Genomic DNA, 19626 nt, shown 5'->3' on the forward strand with positions numbered 1-19626 from the left:
CACAATTAATTAAATAATTGAAATTAAGAGAAACCCCTAAGTATCAAAGCTTTGGCAGCTTCGTATTGCTTTTTTTTTTCTTTCTCTCTTTAATCTTTTTAATTGTTCTCTTTGTTTGATAAGACTTGAAAGTATAGTTAAAGGATGCACAAACAACCAGTGCAACAACATGGATTTTGAAGAAAAACTCACAACTTAATTTTCACAAAAATTTAATATATAAAGAAAGAAAAGATGAAGACAGAAGAAGAGAGAAGAAGTAAGAAGAAACATATTGGAGAGAGTATGAGATAGAGGGAGAGATGAATACATGGAGAAGAGAAGATAGCAAAGAAGAACCCTAAGGAGAAGACGATGGAAAGAGCGTACAAAGCCTGTTTTCTTTTTCCCTAGCTTTATAATTAAGTGTGTATTATCTAGATGTGGGTTATGGTGTAACAAACGTGCCCTAATTGCATGTAGATGTGGGTTAGCAAAGAAAAATGTGCCCGCCCTCTTGTATCTAATTGGATCCATATATTCTAGTTTAGAATATCACGTTATAAAAAGAAAAAAAACTGCGTGCCTTTAATTATAAAAACTGAAAAATCAAACAAACACTACGGACTAAAATTTAATTTTACCTTTTGGTGTAACCTTTGTCTATAAATTGTTGCAATTTACACCAAAGGGAAAAATTGGAGAGGGAATGGAGTCTCATACAGAAAAGGTGAGGGATCGAAGGACAAAATACTGAACGAATATATACAGAAAAATAGACGCAGCATGAGATGAATAGCTTTGTGGTCTTTATCTAGCCTCAATGCTTGAACCAGGTACAGAATCACTTGAATCTACAAACTTGCATGTTTTGGAAATATATGAACATGTCAAGATAGCAGCAATAACATATATAATCGAACCTTATCGAGCCTCCAAAACCGTAATGGATAATTCATTGGCTGAAGATGATTGATTTTCTGAAGAATGACCTGCTTCATGTGATTCCTTTTCCATGAAGAAACCAGGTTGTTTGGGCTGAGCCAAAGCCATCTCACTTCCCAGCATTATAACCACAGACGCCATGCTTGGCCTGTCCTCAGGATGATGCTGCACACACAAGAGACTAACATGGATGCAACGCGACATTTCTGATAGAGTAGATGCGCTTCCTAAATATGTATCAATCAGTTCTAAATGCCTTCCTTCATTCCATAGTCTCCATGCCTGAAACATGCCAAAAATCCTTCATCAATTACCATCTATTCGGCGAATATATGCAGCAAGAAGAAAGTTTACTCTTGATACTTGCATGTCCGATAAGGTTAGGGCTGGTTGGGTGGTAGAATCCCTTGTTTTTCCTTCCACTAATGACCTCCAGCACCAAAACACCAAAGCTAAAGACATCAGACTTTACAGAAAATAGACCGTCAATAACATACTCGGGTGCCATGTAACCGCTGTAAACAGAAACATCATGGAGAAGTGAGATCACAACAGAAACCATTGATCAGGATTAAAAGTGTACCTACAGAAAATATTAAAAGACAAACTTACTATGTTCCAACCACTCTGTTTGTATTTCCTCCAGTCTGATTTCCCCCAGTCAATGTTCGAGCCAAGCCAAAGTCTGAAATTTTTGGATTCATTTCATTATCAAGTAGGACATTACTTGCTTTGAGATCTCTATGAATAATCCTTAGCCTGGAATCTTGGTGCAGATAGAGGAGACCACGAGCAATTCCACAAATAATGTGGTAACGTTTAGGCCAATCTAACAGTAGTTCTCCGCTCATTTGATCTGGCAAAGTTGAATGCAAAAATCCAACTTCAACTCTCTATAGAAAATTGCTTAAATATGAAATTGTTTTACAGCTATTAAGCAATTAATTTTGAGCAAATTAATAAGGTTTTCAAAAGTCCAAACCAAAGATGAATGAGTCCAGGCTTCCGTTGGGCATGTATTCATAGATCAGCATTTTCTCGTCTCCTTGAACGCAGCAACCAAGAAGTTTTACCAGATTTCGGTGCTGAAGTTTGGCAATCAGTATAACTTCATTCATGAACTCGTTCATTCCTTGGCCAGAACTTCTTGAAAGCCTCTTCACAGCAATTTCTTGTCCATCTGCTAGCGTCCCCTGTAAATTCACACTATTTCAAATACTGCAACCTTGTAAAGAAAGTTAGTATGCCCCTTATTATACAAGTTACAAATTTACCTTGTAAACCGGTCCAAAGCCACCTTCTCCCAGCTTGTTATTGCTTGAAAAGTTATCTGTGGCACTAATTACAGTGGCCAATTCGAAGAGCGGGAGCTCCAGGTCCTCCTTTGGTGCCCCTTCATTGTCCTGATTTCTGTCTCTTATTTCTGTTTTCTCTCATGCAGTGGAAATGGGCATCATGTTAGCTATAGCCAATAGGAGTAAGTGAACAAAAGCTTATATCCGCAGATGAAATACATATTGGTTCAACCATATACTTTTGAACAAATTTAAACTGGATAAAACTTTTAAGCATTTTCTCTCAAATAGTCATCAAAACAGAGTTAAACAACATGGATAAATAAATACTTGGAAAGATGGTCAGGGTGAGTTAATCTACCCTTTAATTTTTTCCTTCTCCGGTGAATGCAATAGGCAACTAACAGCACTCCAGAAAACACTACTGCTATGACAGCTACAACTATCAATGCAGTCTTCAGCTTACCGTCATTTTCTTCTTCATTGTTGAATGATGTAGTAAAGCAGATACAGTTAAATTGCAGCCACAAAAAATTCAAAAAGATTGGTCAGTTCTTTAACTTCGATAAAAGCAAAATGCACTGGTGACATAAACAAGCAACTTTACGTTACAAAGTTTCATACCTAACTCCGAAGCTGACATTCGAATATATATTTCCTGCCCAGAAGTCAGAGCCTGTGTGGTATCTATTAGATCACCAAACCAGATGGCACAGCCAGTACCTCCTCTGATATCTGAGCTTCTATAAGCCATACAAGAACAGTTGTTCAAGCATTCGGCTCTGCATTCCTTGAGATTCATACTTTTGTTCACCCAAGAATGCGTAGTATCTGGCAATTTCAAGCCAACGAATTTGAGAAACCCATCTTTATCTGTTTCCTGACAGCTCAAGGGTTTATTGCGCACACATCCTAGAGACCAGTCAGCCAAATTCCATTTTTCTTGAGACTTAGGCTTGAATCCTTTTAGACATTGGCAGACTGGATTCTCACCAATACAATTTCCATTCGCTCCACAGAAGCCATAATGATCACACACATCTCTAGGTCTTGATAAATGGGCAGTCCAAGCTTCATCTTCTTTCTTCCAATGAAAGCGAATACATGAACTGGTGGTTTGGTTCAAAACTATTCTTGATGTTATAGACTTAATGGTGGGTTTGTACATGTAATACACTTCCTCATCATTGTACACAAAGTTGAAACCATAACGAGCAGGATGCTTCTCTGATGAACCACAGAAAGTGAGGCCATTAAACGGACTGGCACGATAAATTTTCGTGGTGCCATTGCGAATATATGCCTCGGGGTATGCTTGAAGTTCCATTTCAATCCCATACGTGAAATTGCCTGGACAGGGATCTTCTGAGTTTTTCCATGCCGATATGTGTCGTTTCAGACCCGTCCTTAAGTCCCATCCCAACTTCATTCCTGGTAACAAAGTATCAGAAGGATGGTCGAAACTTTGCCACAAATAGGGTCCTGAAATTCCATCTTTCACATCTCTTACTACCAAATTTCCAGAATCTAAAAGCTGTACCATTGCATTTTCGACACGTTTAACTGAGCTTGTGGACCAAACAACACTCTTGTTCTGACCAAACAGCACAAGATTGCCTGTGCTGTTTATCATCAACATGCCGGAAGAATCATTAATGGGGTTGCATCTGTTTGCAACCCAAACAACAGTTCTACCTGGGATGTTCTTGTACCAAATTCCCAAGTAACGATTTGTGGAGCTACCGGGACTGAAGAAACCAAGCTCAAAGCTTCCATCACTTGAAACCAACGTCGTGTTGTCACTGACAGACTGCGAGGGGCTAATGCTGTCAACTGCAGAGGAAATTGTGAAAAACAGAAAGAGCAAATTAGTACTAATATGCAGAGAACAAGGACCACCCATTAATAATTTTTCTTTTTTCTCTGTGCCGGAGAGGGATTTCCTTCAAGTTAAAGATTAGAAAGAAAAGATGCTTGTGGTTGATAATTGAGAAGATTATAACCAGGCTCATCCAAACGTCAAATAATTGTGGAAATTGTGAAATGGGTTGGTTTTCACAAATCAAGATTAGATTTTTCTTTGCCTTCTGCTTCATCTATATAGTACTACTGTTAATTCACGCATGAGTTTGCTACATGAGTCAGTCCATCAATGGTGAGGCCCTACCTGTCATCAATTGAATACAAAACGCGTTTTGGACTAAAAGTTTTCCATTCTTTTACTACTGAGTTCCTTCTTGTACAAAATTTCTTGTGTACAGAAATCCCAGTCATTATCAGTTCAGACCAGACGAAAATCCCAGTCATTATCAGTTCAGACCAGACGAAAATCAACCCAAGACTTCACATTGCTTCTGCCTTAGCTAAAAGAATTTTGAGCTTTTTCTCTCAGAATCTTCGTCTTTAGTTCGTTCGACTTTGAAATTTCAAAAGAGAATTCAAAGAAGAGAATTGGGTTTTGGGTACTTTACTTTTGGCACTTGCAGATTGTCAAAGACAGAAAAAGTGGCGGCATTGTTGTTTTCATCTGCGGCGTCCAAATATCATCGCTGTAATCTGCATTTCCACTATGGTCTGAAACCAACTAACAAATATCGCGTTGCAATTCTTCTCGTAAAAATGAGAGGTTGCAATTACGACATTGAACAACGGGGATAAAAGGAGGAAGTCAAAGAGTTAAAAAGGTAGAAAAGGGAAGAAAATGACGGCTGCTATCCACGAATATAATCATCATTCTTGATGGAAGTCTTTTTATATTTTTATAATCATCATTCTTGATGGAAGTCTTTTTATATTTTTATAATCATCATTCTTGAAAAAACTAATAAAATAAAAAACTAGTTTAGCTATTTAATTAATAGTGTGGCCATTTCAGTATTTAATGAAAATAATAAATTTATCGATTTGCTTGTAATAGTTCTATTTAGAGAGATGATTTTAAAATGGTACCATAGAAATTGACCATACCTATCATAAAAAGTGCTCGAAAATAAGAAGAAACGAATTTCTATTTGGTGAATTGACCTAACTCAACTGCAGAAAGCGAGTGCACCGCATATGAGTCAGTACTTTAATTTCTAAAGTAAGTTACAAATGTGCCCTTGTTTACTTTGAAAACTAAGAGTGAGCATTCACATGAAATGACAGGCAGTTTTGTTTCTGCTTACTATTTTGATAAAATATCTGTAGAAAATATCATTTGCTTATCATGATTCATGTGACTTCACTTAACATAAAATTCAACGGGACTGGTACATTTGGAATAAATATAGGTGGTAAATTGTAAAAAAGAAAAATTATTAGGTCCATATCGTATTTGTGCAAATTTCCAAAAAAAAAAAAAAAAAAACAATATGTATATAATTATTAGGTCCATATCGTATTTGAGGAAAAGATGTTCTATCTTGCTTCCAACTGCGTTATACTCATTTCATTTTTTGAGTGTGATTCACGCTTGGTGGATGAAGAATCTGCTTCAATTGGGTTCCTGTCAGTAAAGAAACCAGGTTGTTTGGGCGCAGGCAATGAACCCTCACCACCCAACATCAGCACCACATATGCCATGTTTGGTCTATCTTCTGGTTGTTGCTGTCAAACAAAGTAGGGTAAATATTCAGTTATGTTAAGATACGCTCATATTATTATTCTTCTCCAATATGGAGGTATTTATACAAGTACAAAGATGTGTTAACCCTAAATAAAATAGGAAATATATCTAAATTACAATAGGAAGTAAATCTCTATTACAATAGGACTAAATAATAATTGGTAAGTAACCAAAATTCTAACTAAATAAGGAACCGAAATCCTAACTACGTAAGGACTCGCCAACACTCCCCCTCAAGTTGGGTAAAGATATTTTGCACGCCCAACTTGACAAGCAAGTCACAGAACACCATACTTGAGAAGCACCAATTGTAGAGAAGGTCTTTTCGTCAACCACGAGTGAAACAAGTGACAAACTAAAGCAAAGTTCGCAGCGGAAACACAAGAGCAAACCCACGAGTGAACACCATACTTGAGAAGCACCAATTGCAGAACACAAAAATCCTGTGAGCACGGCAGCAGATAAGGCAGAACACAGAAGCCCTGTGAACACGGCAAAAGCAAAGGCAACCAAACCCTAAAAATAGGGTAAGGCAAGGTAAGGCAAATAAAGGCCAAGCAAAGGCAAGGTGGCAATGCATGGCAAAGAAAGCCCATATAGGGCAACAAAACCCTAAAAATAGGGTAAGGCACGACAAAGGTAAAGCCTTACCCTAAAAATAGGGTAAGGCAAGGCATGGCAAGGCAAGGCAAAGCCAAACCCTAACAAATAGGGTAAGGCAAGGCAAAGAAAGTCAAGAGCAAAGGCAAGGTCAACGGGCATGACCACAGCAGAAACACATCAGCAAAGGCATGAGCAACAATATTGGCACCAACAAGAGCAACAAGGCAGAGACATAACAGACATCATCAACAGCAATACAAGGCATTGGCACCAGAAACAGCAGAGACAACTTCTCTTCACTCCCCCTCTCCCCCCGAAGAGAAGGGGTCGATGGAGCCATATGATCAATGGTACTTGAGAAACATGCACTGATTAACACTGAGATGTATCAGAATCAGTCATGGCAGATAGGTGGTTAAATCGCAACGGAATAGATGAGCAGCGATGTCACTCCCCCTCAAATCTGACGATGTATGAGAGTCGAGATTTGGAGAAAGTAACACCCAAATAAAGTTGCAACACTCCCCCTCAAATCCGACATTGATAAAGGGTCGAGATTTGGAAGAAGAGAAATTGAATAATAGTAAAGAGACTCAAACATGCCAGTCTCGTGGTAGAAACAAATGCAAGATGGGAAGGTGGTAGGGAGGTGGATGAATTTGTATAGATAGGGTAGGTGATGTTGACAAATGCGAGAGGTGTTGATAAAGGAAGAGACATATGGTGCAAAACAAGTCAATAAAATAAAGGATAAAAAAAAGAGAGGCAAGACATCTAGCATGTGGGCAAGAGAAGAAAAGACAGAGAGAGCTCAAGAGATAGAGCTAATCACAAAGGGTGTTGGCGGGCAGAGAGAGAACATAGAATATTAAATATAAAAAGTGAAACAAGTGGAAGACAGAGTGCATGTGGGATATGGGCAAGACAAGAAGCCGGGACAATGCCGGCAACACAGAGAGAGTAAGTAGCTGTGCAAAGGGAACAATGACAGTGTGGATTGGCCGGGATAACTTTGAATGAATTGGTTTTAGGCTGGTATGGTATGGGATTGCAGATGCCAGACGGGCCTGGAAACTTAATTGGAAGCTTGACTTGGGATGTGATACCAAGTCTGTAACATAGAGGAAGAAATCACGGCAGATATGGCTCGGCGAGCGTTGATGAGGCTTGCGGAGGAAAGCAATGGCTCGGTGATCGGTGACGAGGCTCACGGAGTAAAGCAACGGCTCAGTGAGTGGTGACGAGGCTCACGGAGTAAAGAGACTTGTTATGAAGTTTCAAAGATAGAGAAGCTGAGACATCAACAAAAACCATAAGATGAAGACCCATGATGGGTTAGGAATGAGGAGTGCCAACGACTCTCAATTTGGCAAAGGTAATCACAGGGGAACACAGCGGAGCACAGCAAATACACAAATACGGTAGATGCACGAAGACACGAATGACACGAACACAGCGACACAACACACAAACCCAGGAGGGCACACAGGGCACTGGTAGGAAAAAAAATATGAGGCTAGAACACGGGTGAGCACAACACACGGGTCACCAGAAAAGTTGGCTCTAATGCCATGTCAAACAAAGTAGGGTAAATATTCAGTTATGCTAAGATACGCTCATATTATTATTCTTCTCCAATATGGAGGTATTTATACAAGTACAAAGATGTGTTAATCCTAAATAAAATAGGAAATATATCTAAATTACAATAGGAAGTAAATCTCTATTACAATAGGACTAAATAATAATTGGTAAGTAACCAAAATCCTAACTACGTAAGGACTCACCAACAGTTGCTGCACACACAACAGAGCTATGTGAATGCATCGCGACACGTCCGGTAGAAGACATGAGCCATCTTACACCTTATCCAATACTTCCAATGGCCTTCCTTCAATCCATAGAGTCCCTGCCTGAAATTAATCAAATTTATGTTATGTTGCTCTTCCTTCCTTCCCACGTTAAAAAAAACATATGAAGTAAGCTTGAACAAGTTGTTCTTTAATAAAGCTTATCCCCTGTTCTTCTTCCCACTCGCTATCTCAAGCACCATGACGCCGAAGCTATAGACATCGGATTTGACTGAGAAGAGTCCATCAACTATGTACTCAGGAGACATGTAGCCATTGCAAAATGAAGTTGGAGTTACGAGTTCACCAACAACGTAAAATGTACGAGACAAGTTCAGAGCTACCTACTAAGTTCCAACCACTCTATTAGTATTTTCTTCAGTTTTGATCTGCCTCGAATGCTCTAGCCGTGCCAAAATCAGATATTTTTGGATTCATGTCTTTATCTAGCAAAACATTGCTGGTTTTAAGATCCCTATGGATTATCCTCAGTCTAGAATCTTGGTGAAGATAAAGAAGTCCTCGAGCAATTCCGCCGATGATATTGATACGTTGATCCCAACCAAGTAATTTACTTCTTGTATCATCTGACCAATTGATCATAAAAGTTAGTTTAATCTACTCTTAATTTTAGAACATAAAATTTAAGAGGAATTATGAAAAGACTGATGGGAGTGCTAGTCGATGGAGGTTCAAACCAAATATGAAATAGTCCAAGCTCTTGTTGGGCATGTATTCATAAATTAACATTTTTTCGTCTCCCTCAATACAGCAACCAAGAAGCTTTACAAGATTTCTGTGTTGAAGTTTAGCAATCAATATTACTTCATTCATGAATTCTTTAATTCCTTGCCCCGAACATTTTGAAAGCCTTTTAACTGCTATATCTTGCCCCTCTATCAGTATGCCCTAGAAAGCATCATTTCCAATAAGTTGAGAGAGATATTTTTAAACTAAGAATACATCACATTATACTCTGTTACCTTGTATACTGGTCCAAAACCACCTTCTCCCAGCTTGTCATTGTTTGAGAAATTGTCAGTGGCTCTGGATACGGTGGCCAAATCAAATGTTATCAGCTCCATGTCTTCGTTTCCGCATTCAAAATTAAAGTTCTTTTCACGTATGTGTTTCATTTTTCCTGAGAAAGTTGATGAAGCAATAAGTTCATGATTCTTTCCAAAACAGGAAGAGGGAGGGAGGATCAAAAAAATTCTATCACCTTCCAGAATTTTGTCCTCTCCTACTCTTAGTCAAAAGCATGACAGCCAACCAAGGTGGTTTGTGTGAGTGGTTCGGCACTCTCATTCCTTAAGAGAGGTCAGAGGTTCGATTCCTGCTCTCATATGGAGTCACCACTTTGGCCAGCACTTTACCTCTTACGGGCCAACCCGGTGTGAGCGGGGATTAGTCTGGGTTGTGGTTAAGGCTTAAAGGTGCCACCCATAGTTGAGGCCCATCCAGGACCACCTCGTGGTTCAGACCAAAAAAAAAAAAAAGCATGACAGCTAGAAAAAAATAAACACGGAGAACTCTGTGTAACACATGATCAACAAAATGGTGATGTTAATTAATTTCTACCTTGTGCTTTCAATTTCTTCTTCCGCTTGTAAAAAACCAATCCTAGTATTATCACTCCCATGACTAGCAGCCCAACGCTGGCTATGATTGCCACTTTCTTCTTTACACCAGAGGGCTTGCTCGTCTTGATGTCATCTGAAAGATCACAAGTAGATTTAGTGATGTGTTCCAAGTTATAACTAAAAGTTCAAATCAAATAATTCGTTAATCATTAGTGCAGCCATTCCCTTGTGCTCAACATAACGTCCTCTAAACAAGACCAGAAAAAAGTAAGGAAGAAACTAACTTGAAAGAACATGAAACAAAACCAACCTAAGAGGGCTGTCCGGACAAAAAGGACTTGCCCACCAGATTCGAATTCTTTTATATCAATGAGCTCACCAAACCAAAGCAAACATCCACTTCCTCCTTCACTAATATCCAAATTTGCATATGCTGTGCAAGAGCAGTTTCTCAAACACATTTTCTTGCATTCCTCGAGGGACATAGTACTATCGATCCATGACGAAGATGTATCCGTTAATTTCACCCTAGTGAAATTCTGAAATCTGTCTCCATTACTACAACCCAATGGAGTTTTAGGAACACACCCCAAAGACGTGTTGTTTGAATTCCATTCTCTGGGAGATTTTGGTACAAAACCTTGTAAGCATGAACATTGAGGATCAGTACCAAGCTTGCAGAAAGAAAACGCATATGCACCACACAAATCATAGGTGTCACACCAATCTGCATAGTACATTATGTCATTGCTTTGTGATATATCAAACCACATGAACCCCTGCAAGACACCGGACAAGTTCAGCAGTAATCTTGCATGCAACGCATCCTGCAGGAACTCAAACTTGTAAGAGACCTCACTCTCATTTGAAATGAAAACGTATTTAAATAATTTATTCCCAAGTTCAGGAATCCCTGTAAAACCAAGGCCATTCCATGAACCCAACCTATACTGTACTCTAGGACCTTTCTTAATAACCAGTTGAGGGTATCCGCTACAATCCATGGAAAATGAGAATGCGCCCGGAGCTGGATCATCTGCATCTTTCCAAGAAGACAAAACCTTGTTTAGCCCGGTTTTCGAGTTCCAGCCAAGCTTCATTCCTGGTAGCAAATTATCAGTTGGATAATCAAAGCTCTGCCACACAAGCTCATTTCCATCTTTCACTACAAGATTTCCTGATTCTAGGAGCTGAGCAACTGGTTTCCTTATGAATTTTCTTGAAGTGTTGGATGACCAAACAATGCTATTTCTATTTGTGTCACTTAAAAGAACAAGAGCTCCTTGATCAGTGATATTCAAAGCTCCTACTGAGAGATGAGTAAGTGGATTTTCTCTGTTGGCCACCCATACAACTTTCTGAGGAGATATTTCATTGAACCATATTCCCAAGTATCGGTTACTCGAATTACCAGGGCTAAAGAATCCTAATTTGAAGCTTCCACCGGAGGAAACAAGGGTCTCTCCATCTCTGATCGATACACTTGGAGTGATGATGTCTTTGGTGTTGGAGATACTTAGAATGGAGAACAGAAGTGATGTAAAGACAAAGAGCATTGTAAAGATTTCCATAGCTCTTCTGTCTACATGAGTAGGAGAATTCAAGTTTCAAATACGTGAAAGATTTTAGGAAATTTCGTGACTCTGCTGTTCTCGTGAACCTTTTGAATACAACCGCGCATTCAATGCCTCCAATAAAGCTCCCAACAAATCTTGGACTTGTTGAAAATCATATGGTTGTCAATGAGGTAAAAAGAAATAATGTAGATAGCTTTAATACAAGTAGTTGGAGCTGACCGGCCTTCCCCCTGCCTTTGTGGTTGAGTGCGCTGCATTAACTCCTAGTGGTCTTGGGTTCGAAGGTTGGTACCACCTTCTCAGCAAGTAGTTGGAGCTGTGGTCCCTTTTTTCCCTTCCTCCCAGGTCATCTACTTCAAAGAATAGGAAGGAGCTGGGTCAATACCAATGCCCTGATTGGATTTTTGCCTCATGAGAGGACTCCTTCAAATTCGGATAAAATTGAAAGTTGGACTAGGTTGAAAAGAGCGGGCGAGCTCGAGCTAGCCCCTGATGACTTGCTTCTTCTGGCCTGATCGCACGTTGCGTAGGCGTGCCACTATTGGGGATGCGACTAGCCCAGAAGACTTGGTATATGTGATGTAGAGTGTCTCTTTAATGGACTTGCGCTTGATTTGGACCTCTGATCGAGCCATTGTACTCCAAGTGGGGTATTGGCTTGGATGAGTTCTTTTCTATGCCTCAATTAAGAGGACTTTAGTATTCTTTCAATTGTGCGTTGTTGGTTTAACATATATAGATGATACATGACCAGAAAAGAAGGAATCCAATGTTGAGGTTAATGCTCCCTTGATCAGGTTCGGAAACCTATTTTGGGCCCAAGATGACCTTATATTGGGTCAAGACTCAACTAATTTGGGCCGAATACTATGATTTGGGCCCATGCAAGCCTTTTTCTGGGCAAACGAAGCCCTATTTGGACCTAAAACCTTTATTGTTGGTCTATCTAGAAATGAGCAGTTGTATTCAAAAGGTTCAAATATAAAAGATGCGGGAAAGCAAATTGCCAAAAAGTATGATGCAAAAGGTAAATGAAAAGAATGTAAAATACGATTAATGTAAGCTGTAATGAGAGTACAACTTTCAAGAACAAGAGATTTCTCAATCCAGACCTAGTATGGTAACAGGTTAAAATAAAAGCCAAAAATTTCTCTATTTAGTTCTTTTTTCAAGAACAAATATTTAAAAGACTAGAATATCCAATCTGTACAGATTTCAGCTATTTAGCAGAGAACTATATCGAGTGTTTAAACAAGAATCATACCATAGGGATGGCAAAGCAATAAAAAGATAAACGTAGAAGTTGTCAACTGGTCATCTGGGCAACAAATTGGCTATTTCAAAAAATCTTGAAGTTTGTTCAAGTGTTTACAAGACGTTGCATTTGATTTTGGAGAGAGAGTCCTCTTGTGCAGCTATAGAGCCTTTATATTTATAGGAAAGAGTCCCTAATGATGAAAGCACAACTGTTGATATATCCTCGGGAGCCGATTTGTAGGGGGAAAGGATATCTCAGATGAAACTACTGTTCTCAACAGATGCCCCTTTGATTTGTGTCCTTTTACAGCTGGAGCTATACAAGCCCCTTGCTATATCTCAGAATAAGTAAATGACATTTTCTTTGATTATTGGGTAAATGCTCTTAACTACTTGAGCTATACAAGCCCCTTGCATTTTTTGTGACTATTAAGCTAGCCATAAATTACAAAGATCACAAAGAATCCAACTTACAGTGGAACAGGATCAAGAAAAAGTGAAGTGACAATATCTTTCATAAGTTTTCCAACATGTGTGAAGCCATCTCCCCTTTCGTAAACCAGATCCACAACTCTTGTTAAATTCGCATGAGGACAGGCTTTGGCACATCATTTGGCCTTATAAGGAGGTCCTCGTTTATATCCTTCCAAAAATCCACAACTTGTTTGTTGAAAACATCTAGTGCCTCTTGCTCTGAGACTCCATGTTGCTTCATTTAGCAATCAACACTCGAAGCCTCATGCCCTCTCTCCTTCTCAGACTGCAAAAATATATAATCCAAAGCATTTAGTTAATTGATCTTGTTTAATATTAATTCAGCGTGTGATAAAGAAAATTGTATACCTTGCAGCCGGCAATGTCATTCATAAGCCTAAAAATGATATTCAAAAGCTCTGAGAATTTTAGGGTTATTAAACAACCACTCAAATGCTTCTTTCGTTACAAGATTTCCCTCTCCAAGTAAAGATATAGTTGAAAAGTAAGTTGTTACCAACAGAAGCTGTTGCAACATGCATATACTTCTCCATAAATATAAAGATATAGTTCGAGCAGGACATTCCACCTGAAAATTAGTTAAAATTAATCATTAAGCGTATCAATTTTAGTTCAGCAAAACAAAAAGGAGAAAAAAAATATCTTTACATAATAAAAAGAAGGAACTATGATTTGGGGATTCTTGGGAACCGAATTTAGCAAAAACCTAGGTCAAATATTTCCTTCCATTTGGGGATTCTTGCCTTGAATTAGGGATTTGATCCTCATTCAATCCCTAATTGATTTAAATCTCCCAAAATCAGGAAAAATAATTCATTTCCCAACAAGAATTATTTTTCCCCAAACCCTAGCCTCTGAGACTCCTATAAATACACGGCTACACCAAGGCTTGAGGTAATTCTAAACCTACGTCTGAATTCCTCTCTGAGACTCTACAGGAATTCCCCCTCACAAACCCTAGCCGCCATATTCTCTCTCCCTCTTTCACAAGGCTCCGGTCACCCGATTCACACCATAAACACATCTCCGTACTCTTTTTAGCTATTGTTTCTTTATGAATCAATTGAACTAACTTAGAGATCCGAGGGCCTTTGGCCAACACCCCCCGGGTGTGGTCCTCTTATTCCGATTTATTTTGTAGGGAGAAGGAGACGACGAAGAGGAAGGAGGAATCTTAGATGAATATTCTTGTGGGACAAAAATCGCTCCCACAAATTGGTGCTTTCATTGAGAGCACAAGTTATTCTCAGTGCGTGCTCATGAATCAAGGGAAACCCATTTCCTTTCCATCATACGTTTCATCCGAAACTCTCAAATTATCATGGTGGAACAACCACCGCGAACCGGCGAGAATTTCTCTAGACACCCAAGGGCCCCTCATGGTGAATATGTTATTTTTTTTCTCAAGAAAAAAAGAAAAAGAAAACATAAACCTCTCTTTGCTGGAACCAGAACCCAAAAAAAAGATGGAAAAAAGGAAAAATGGAGAATAAGAGAAAGGAACATTCTCTCTCTCTCTCTCTCTCTCTCTCTCTCTCTCTCTCTCTCTCTCTCTTGTTTTTGACTCCGCATGAGAAGAACAGGAAAAATGGAGAAACCCATAGCTTAGTAGCCGGTTCACCACCACCCACGACACAACCTGCCCTAGCAGGACAAGAGGTCAGCGACCTCCAAGCCCGACGGCTCACGCCGCCACAGCAGTAGGAAAGCAGCCTGGGTGCAATCAGAGAAATTCACCAGCCACTGCTATTCTCGAGTTCTGCTGCCGTTTTCATTTGGCCACACGAGGAACGAGATGTTCCTAAAGTCCAACTACGTGTTTCGGATGAAGGGATAGCCTCGGAAGACACTCGGTCAACTGGGCGGTCAAACTTTCCAAATTGGGTCAACTGGGCCCAATTCACGATCCGCGAGTTCCTACACGATCCTAGGGATGTGTAAGTGTATGCATGTTGTGATTTACTTTTGGCTTCCCTTGAAAATTTTGTAATAGGACAATCATTGTATTTTCCCAAGCTCTATTTTAGATTAAGAATTACATCTCTAGGTGTTCTTATTCGACTACATTATGATGGACAACAATGTGTTTGACAAAGGTAAATTTTGCATTGCATTCACTAAATTCCTGAAGATTATGACTAGTCAACCTTTGCATTAGTATGATTTCCAGCTCACTGTTTCCAACTGGATCCTACCCATCTGTTTTGTCCTATTCTATGAAATTCTCTACTGCCTTGTACAATTCTAACCTAGGAATTTTTGTGTAAAAACCAAAGAATTCCTCATTTGGCAGCCGTCTCTTTTGTGGGTGAGTTTTGGAAAGTTTCTGAGAAAACTTTCTCTTCTTGTCCCTCAAGAGCAAGCCTTCATATTTTTCATCTTTGAGTTTTCCAAATTGATTTTTCGAAAACTGCATTTGAAATATGAAAACCACATCTTGCTAGATCAAACACTCTCTCATATATATCTAGGTCAGATTCAAGATTGATTTCTTCAAGAGTATGGTTTCTTGAAGAAATTGGTCATTTACTCCTTAAATCCAAATTTCGCTTTTGTCTGAGTTGGAGCTGGTTAGCTGGTGCCATGGGATGAAAGAGCTGAAAAAGGAGCTGCCATTGCCATGAAGAACCAAGCTGCTGGTTTTGCTAAGCTGGAGAAGAAGATTGCACAAATGAGGTATAGCTCATCTTCCTAAATAAACCTAGGATTTGTTAAGCTTGCTAGTGTTTCTTTATAAGAATCTTTTTGCTTAGCGGATTGCCTGGTCGGTTGATGACCCCAATTTTTCTCAATGGTGGGTTTCTGGGTGAACAATTTCTGGTTTGCATCTCTGTAATTTTCTGGGTTTGTGTTCTTGACAGTTGACTAGTCATCGCATGATGTTCATGTATTTTTTGGGTTTGTGTTCTTGATAGTTGACTAGTCATTGCATGATGTTCATGTATTTCTGGGTTTGTGTTCTTGTGGTTGACTAGTCATCACTATCTGATGTGTGCTATTTATTTTATTATGATGTGTTCTTGATAGTTGACTAGTCATTGCATGATGTTCATGCATTTATGGGTTTGTGTTCTTGCGGTTGACTAGTCATCACTATTTGTTGTGTTCTGTTTATTTGATTATGATGTTTTCATACACTTTCACCATAGTTGTTGCTAGCATAGGGGATGCCTAGATTGACGGGTCATTCTAAGTGCCTAGGTTGTCACTAGTAATCTTCTAGGCTTGCAGGTACAGATTGTTATGCTCTATGTGTGTGTTCTTCGTTATGGTTTCTCATGACTAGCAATTGACTAGTCATAAGTATATTTGGTCAAGGAATAAAGTGTGTGAAGATCATTGTGTCCACTTGAATAGCATTTAAATTTGCCCCTCGTCACTTGTGTGCCAATTTCAGGATGCCTAGATCAACATATATTGAAATGACGTCAAACGTTCGAACATGTCGAACTCGGATAACTCCTAATATGCGATATCCGATCAACGGTCAAATGATAACCAAATTCATATCCGAGCATATTGTTGTACTCGGGACGACATGAGGATCATTTTAGGACCAAGAGACCAGCCAAAAAGTGGCCCACACACCGCCCCACGCGCCGGCAGCGTGTGGGTGCCCAAAGCGATTTTCGGTGATCGGAAAAACTCCAAACCTTCGGTCAAGACTCATACCTACATGATCAGGACATTGAGTGGAGCAACTTTTATTTTTGGACCAAACCCAAAAGGTGGCCGGAATCGAGGGCCGAAACCAGCTAAAACTTTAATCGCTTAAATCTGTTTCAAAGTGCAGAAATTTATGCTAAACAACCAAACCAGCAATTAGAACACATTGAGAGGATGAGAAAAAAATACCAAGTTCGAAGAATTTGGTTGCCGGAATCACCGGAATGAGCGTTGGAAAAATCACAAAAAATTCGCCCGTATTTTGACGTTTTCCGGCGACACGAGTGGCGGATCGGGGCTGAGGAGGGGTGGGGCTGGAAGAGGGAGAGGAGGCGGTCAATTTGGGTTCGGTCCCGTGGCCAACCGTGGCTTGTGGTGGCGGCTGTGGCTCCTTGAGCCACCGGCTGTTTGAAAAAAAGTGGGGGGAGGGGTGCTACGCACGGGGGAGGGAAAGCGAGAGAGAGAGAGAGAGAGAGAGAGAGAGAGGGTTTTCAGATTTTAATAAACCCATTTCGAAAAATTTACGATTGTGCCACTAAGTTTGTTTTGATAGTAATTTCTTCGTTACAACTCCGATTCAAGCCCACTACCTGTCTACGGACTTCTCTTGGTATGATCTACGTAATAGTACCAGTCGCTTTCCCAAAATCCTTCCAAATTAAAAAAGTGACCGAAATACCCCTACATTCGCTGGCAAATTTGTAATTTTAAATTTAAATTAATTAAATAATTCAAAAGGATAATTAAATTAGGATCGGAGTGTTACATCCCCACGCCTAGAAGTGGAGGTTTTCGAATGATAGCTAGAGTCCCGATCTGGCACCCGCATGTCCCTTATCAATATTGACTAGTGCTGGCGTAGTTAACGCAGCACGGCACTGCCCTATCCGTTGGTAGAACCTTCCCTTTGCCGACCGAGGGTATAGCTCTAACCCTCTCACCAATGATCTCGACTTCGTTATCTTCACTATCGACACTGTCGAAGCTCAGTGCCTCACTACGGGTATCCCTCTGATCGTCTGATGACTCCCCATCGAATGCATTGGGTTCACTATTGTACCGAGACTCGTTATCGGACATATACAAACAAAAGAAAGGAAACTAAATGTCATGCAAAAGATCAAACTATGGATTCCTACGGCTATCGTGACAACTAGACTACCGAACGTTGTCCATGTTCATAGTCTAGTTTAAGCCACAAAGGTGTAAGCCACAAAGGTGTAATTAATCGGAAAAAAAGGACTGAAAGGGCAAAATACCTTGTTATCATGATGGTGGAAGTTCGCCGGAAATCGCTCCTCCGCATGATAGTCGCTGGAAATCACCCAACTTGCTAAAGGTAGTTCGTCGGAAATCACCTCTTCACAAGCTCTCAAATGGCTCTTGCAAACACAAAGTGACCCAATCATCCGGAGTCACCCCCTATTTATAGTGAAAATAATTGACCGGTACACCTCAAAAACCCAACCGACGCCATTATTACTTCGTTCAGCACGCACACCTTGACACGTGGCACCAATAAGAGGCGGTTGCTTCCTGCGGGCAGAGCGCAGAAAACTAGCGTTGTTCTATGCAGTCGATTCCGCTTCCCAATTTGCACGCCTCGCACAGAAGCCCAAGCGTCAACTATGCCATCAAAATGTTCGGAAGACTCCTGAAGTTACCAATTCGGCGCTTGACGTTTAAGACTCCACGACGTCAGGTCTACACGCCCTACTGTTCGAAAGAACATGGTAACGGAACGGCACACACAATTTTGGTGACCCTTGGGAAGTCAGGAGCATGACCCAAAGAAAAACATGAACACCTCCAATGAAGTGTCTATGCCTCCTACACCAGGTGGGCTCACTGAACGGTAACAGCATTGTGCAAATGAACAGACAACACGAGCGAAGTCATCGGCATGCTAGGGACACCGAAGATCAAATCAAGTCTCAACGAAGAAGCTCCTCTCAGATCGGAACTTGGGGGACTCCTGTTTATACCTAAATTGACATACTAATAAGGGAGCAACACGTGGACTTAAAAGAGAATCGGTAGAGCAGCATTTGGCACCCAAGGCTGCCGAGCGTAATATCAGAAACCAAACACCCACTGGACACGTGAAGTGCCCACAGTAAATGTTTACAGTTCCACATTGAAATTCTACACAACATGCACACCTCCCAAGGCTTATAAAAGGGGCACAAGTCCCAAAATGGAGGTAACTGAAACTTTCGGCAAACTTATCCATTACTCTGTCCAGATTACTATTTATTCCATACTTACTTAAGTATTGGAGAGCCTTCGGCCGGTACCACATCGGTGCCTAAGGCCTTACCGAGCATTTTCATCTTGTAGATCAATCGCTCTACCGAGGCCTAAAGCACTCCGAGGCCTAGACATCATTCAATTGGGCCCAAAAGTGCGAAACCTTTTTTGAGCATCAATAATATATATATAAATGTTTAACTACTTTAAAAGCTTTCCTTACATACTATGTTTTGTAAACCTATATTTCGGAAAGGGGTTTGGTTAGAGTCAAAGAAATTGAACTTGGTTAGAACTATATTATATCGGGAGTTTGAGAGTACCTCAGTTTCATATCGATTATGTATGAATGGTTTCAATTACATGTTTTTAGCATCATTTTCTAAACGGTGGGGTTAGTATGTTGTTTTGAATTATAATAAAACTTTGTTTTTGTACACTCACAAGTTTTCTGTTTTGCGCCCCCCAAGCAGTAGTTTGATATGAGCCAAGACTTGAATTTCCAAGCCCTGAGCTTCT

At 40.0% G+C, this 19626-nt stretch overlaps 1 protein-coding gene and 1 pseudogene across 2 annotated transcripts; both read right to left on the reverse strand.

The window, feature by feature from the left end:
* Positions 1-604: 604 nt before the first annotated feature.
* Positions 605-4318, reverse strand: LOC110748771 (G-type lectin S-receptor-like serine/threonine-protein kinase At4g27290). Its single transcript, XM_021948717.2, has 7 exons — positions 2844-4318; positions 2581-2697; positions 2199-2347; positions 1907-2117; positions 1537-1780; positions 1292-1439; positions 605-1206 (listed from the first exon to the last, which is right to left on the reverse strand). The coding sequence occupies exons 1-7, from the start codon at positions 4120-4122 to the stop codon at positions 904-906; spliced, it is 2451 nt and encodes an 816-aa protein (XP_021804409.1). The 5' UTR covers positions 4123-4318; the 3' UTR covers positions 605-903.
* Positions 4319-5454: 1136 nt separating this feature from the next.
* Positions 5455-11468, reverse strand: LOC148295065 (G-type lectin S-receptor-like serine/threonine-protein kinase At4g27290; annotated as a pseudogene). The gene is made up of 8 exons (XR_015835158.1): positions 10173-11468; positions 9861-9995; positions 9263-9420; positions 8978-9188; positions 8629-8866; positions 8402-8556; positions 8217-8342; positions 5455-5807 (listed from the first exon to the last, which is right to left on the reverse strand). The product of XR_015835158.1 is annotated as a G-type lectin S-receptor-like serine/threonine-protein kinase At4g27290 (transcript).
* Positions 11469-19626: the final 8158 nt, after the last annotated feature.

Source organism: Prunus avium, chromosome 4 (assembly GCF_965620075.1).
Source record: "Prunus avium chromosome 4, drPruAviu1.hap1.1, whole genome shotgun sequence".
NCBI classification, from domain to species: Eukaryota; Viridiplantae; Streptophyta; class Magnoliopsida; order Rosales; family Rosaceae; genus Prunus; species Prunus avium.

Excerpts from the sequence above, each read along its gene's own strand:
- LOC110748771 (XM_021948717.2), bottom strand. The coding sequence starts at position 4,122 with ATGGGTGGTCCTTGTTCTCTGCATATTAGTACTAATTTGCTCTTTCTG. Across the intron at positions 2,118-2,198 it reads GCTTTGGACCGGTTTACAAG|GGGACGCTAGCAGATGGACA; the intron begins GTAAATTTGTAA and ends GTGAATTTACAG. Across the intron at positions 1,781-1,906 it reads CCTGGACTCATTCATCTTTG|ATCAAATGAGCGGAGAACTA; the intron begins GTTTGGACTTTT and ends CAACTTTGCCAG.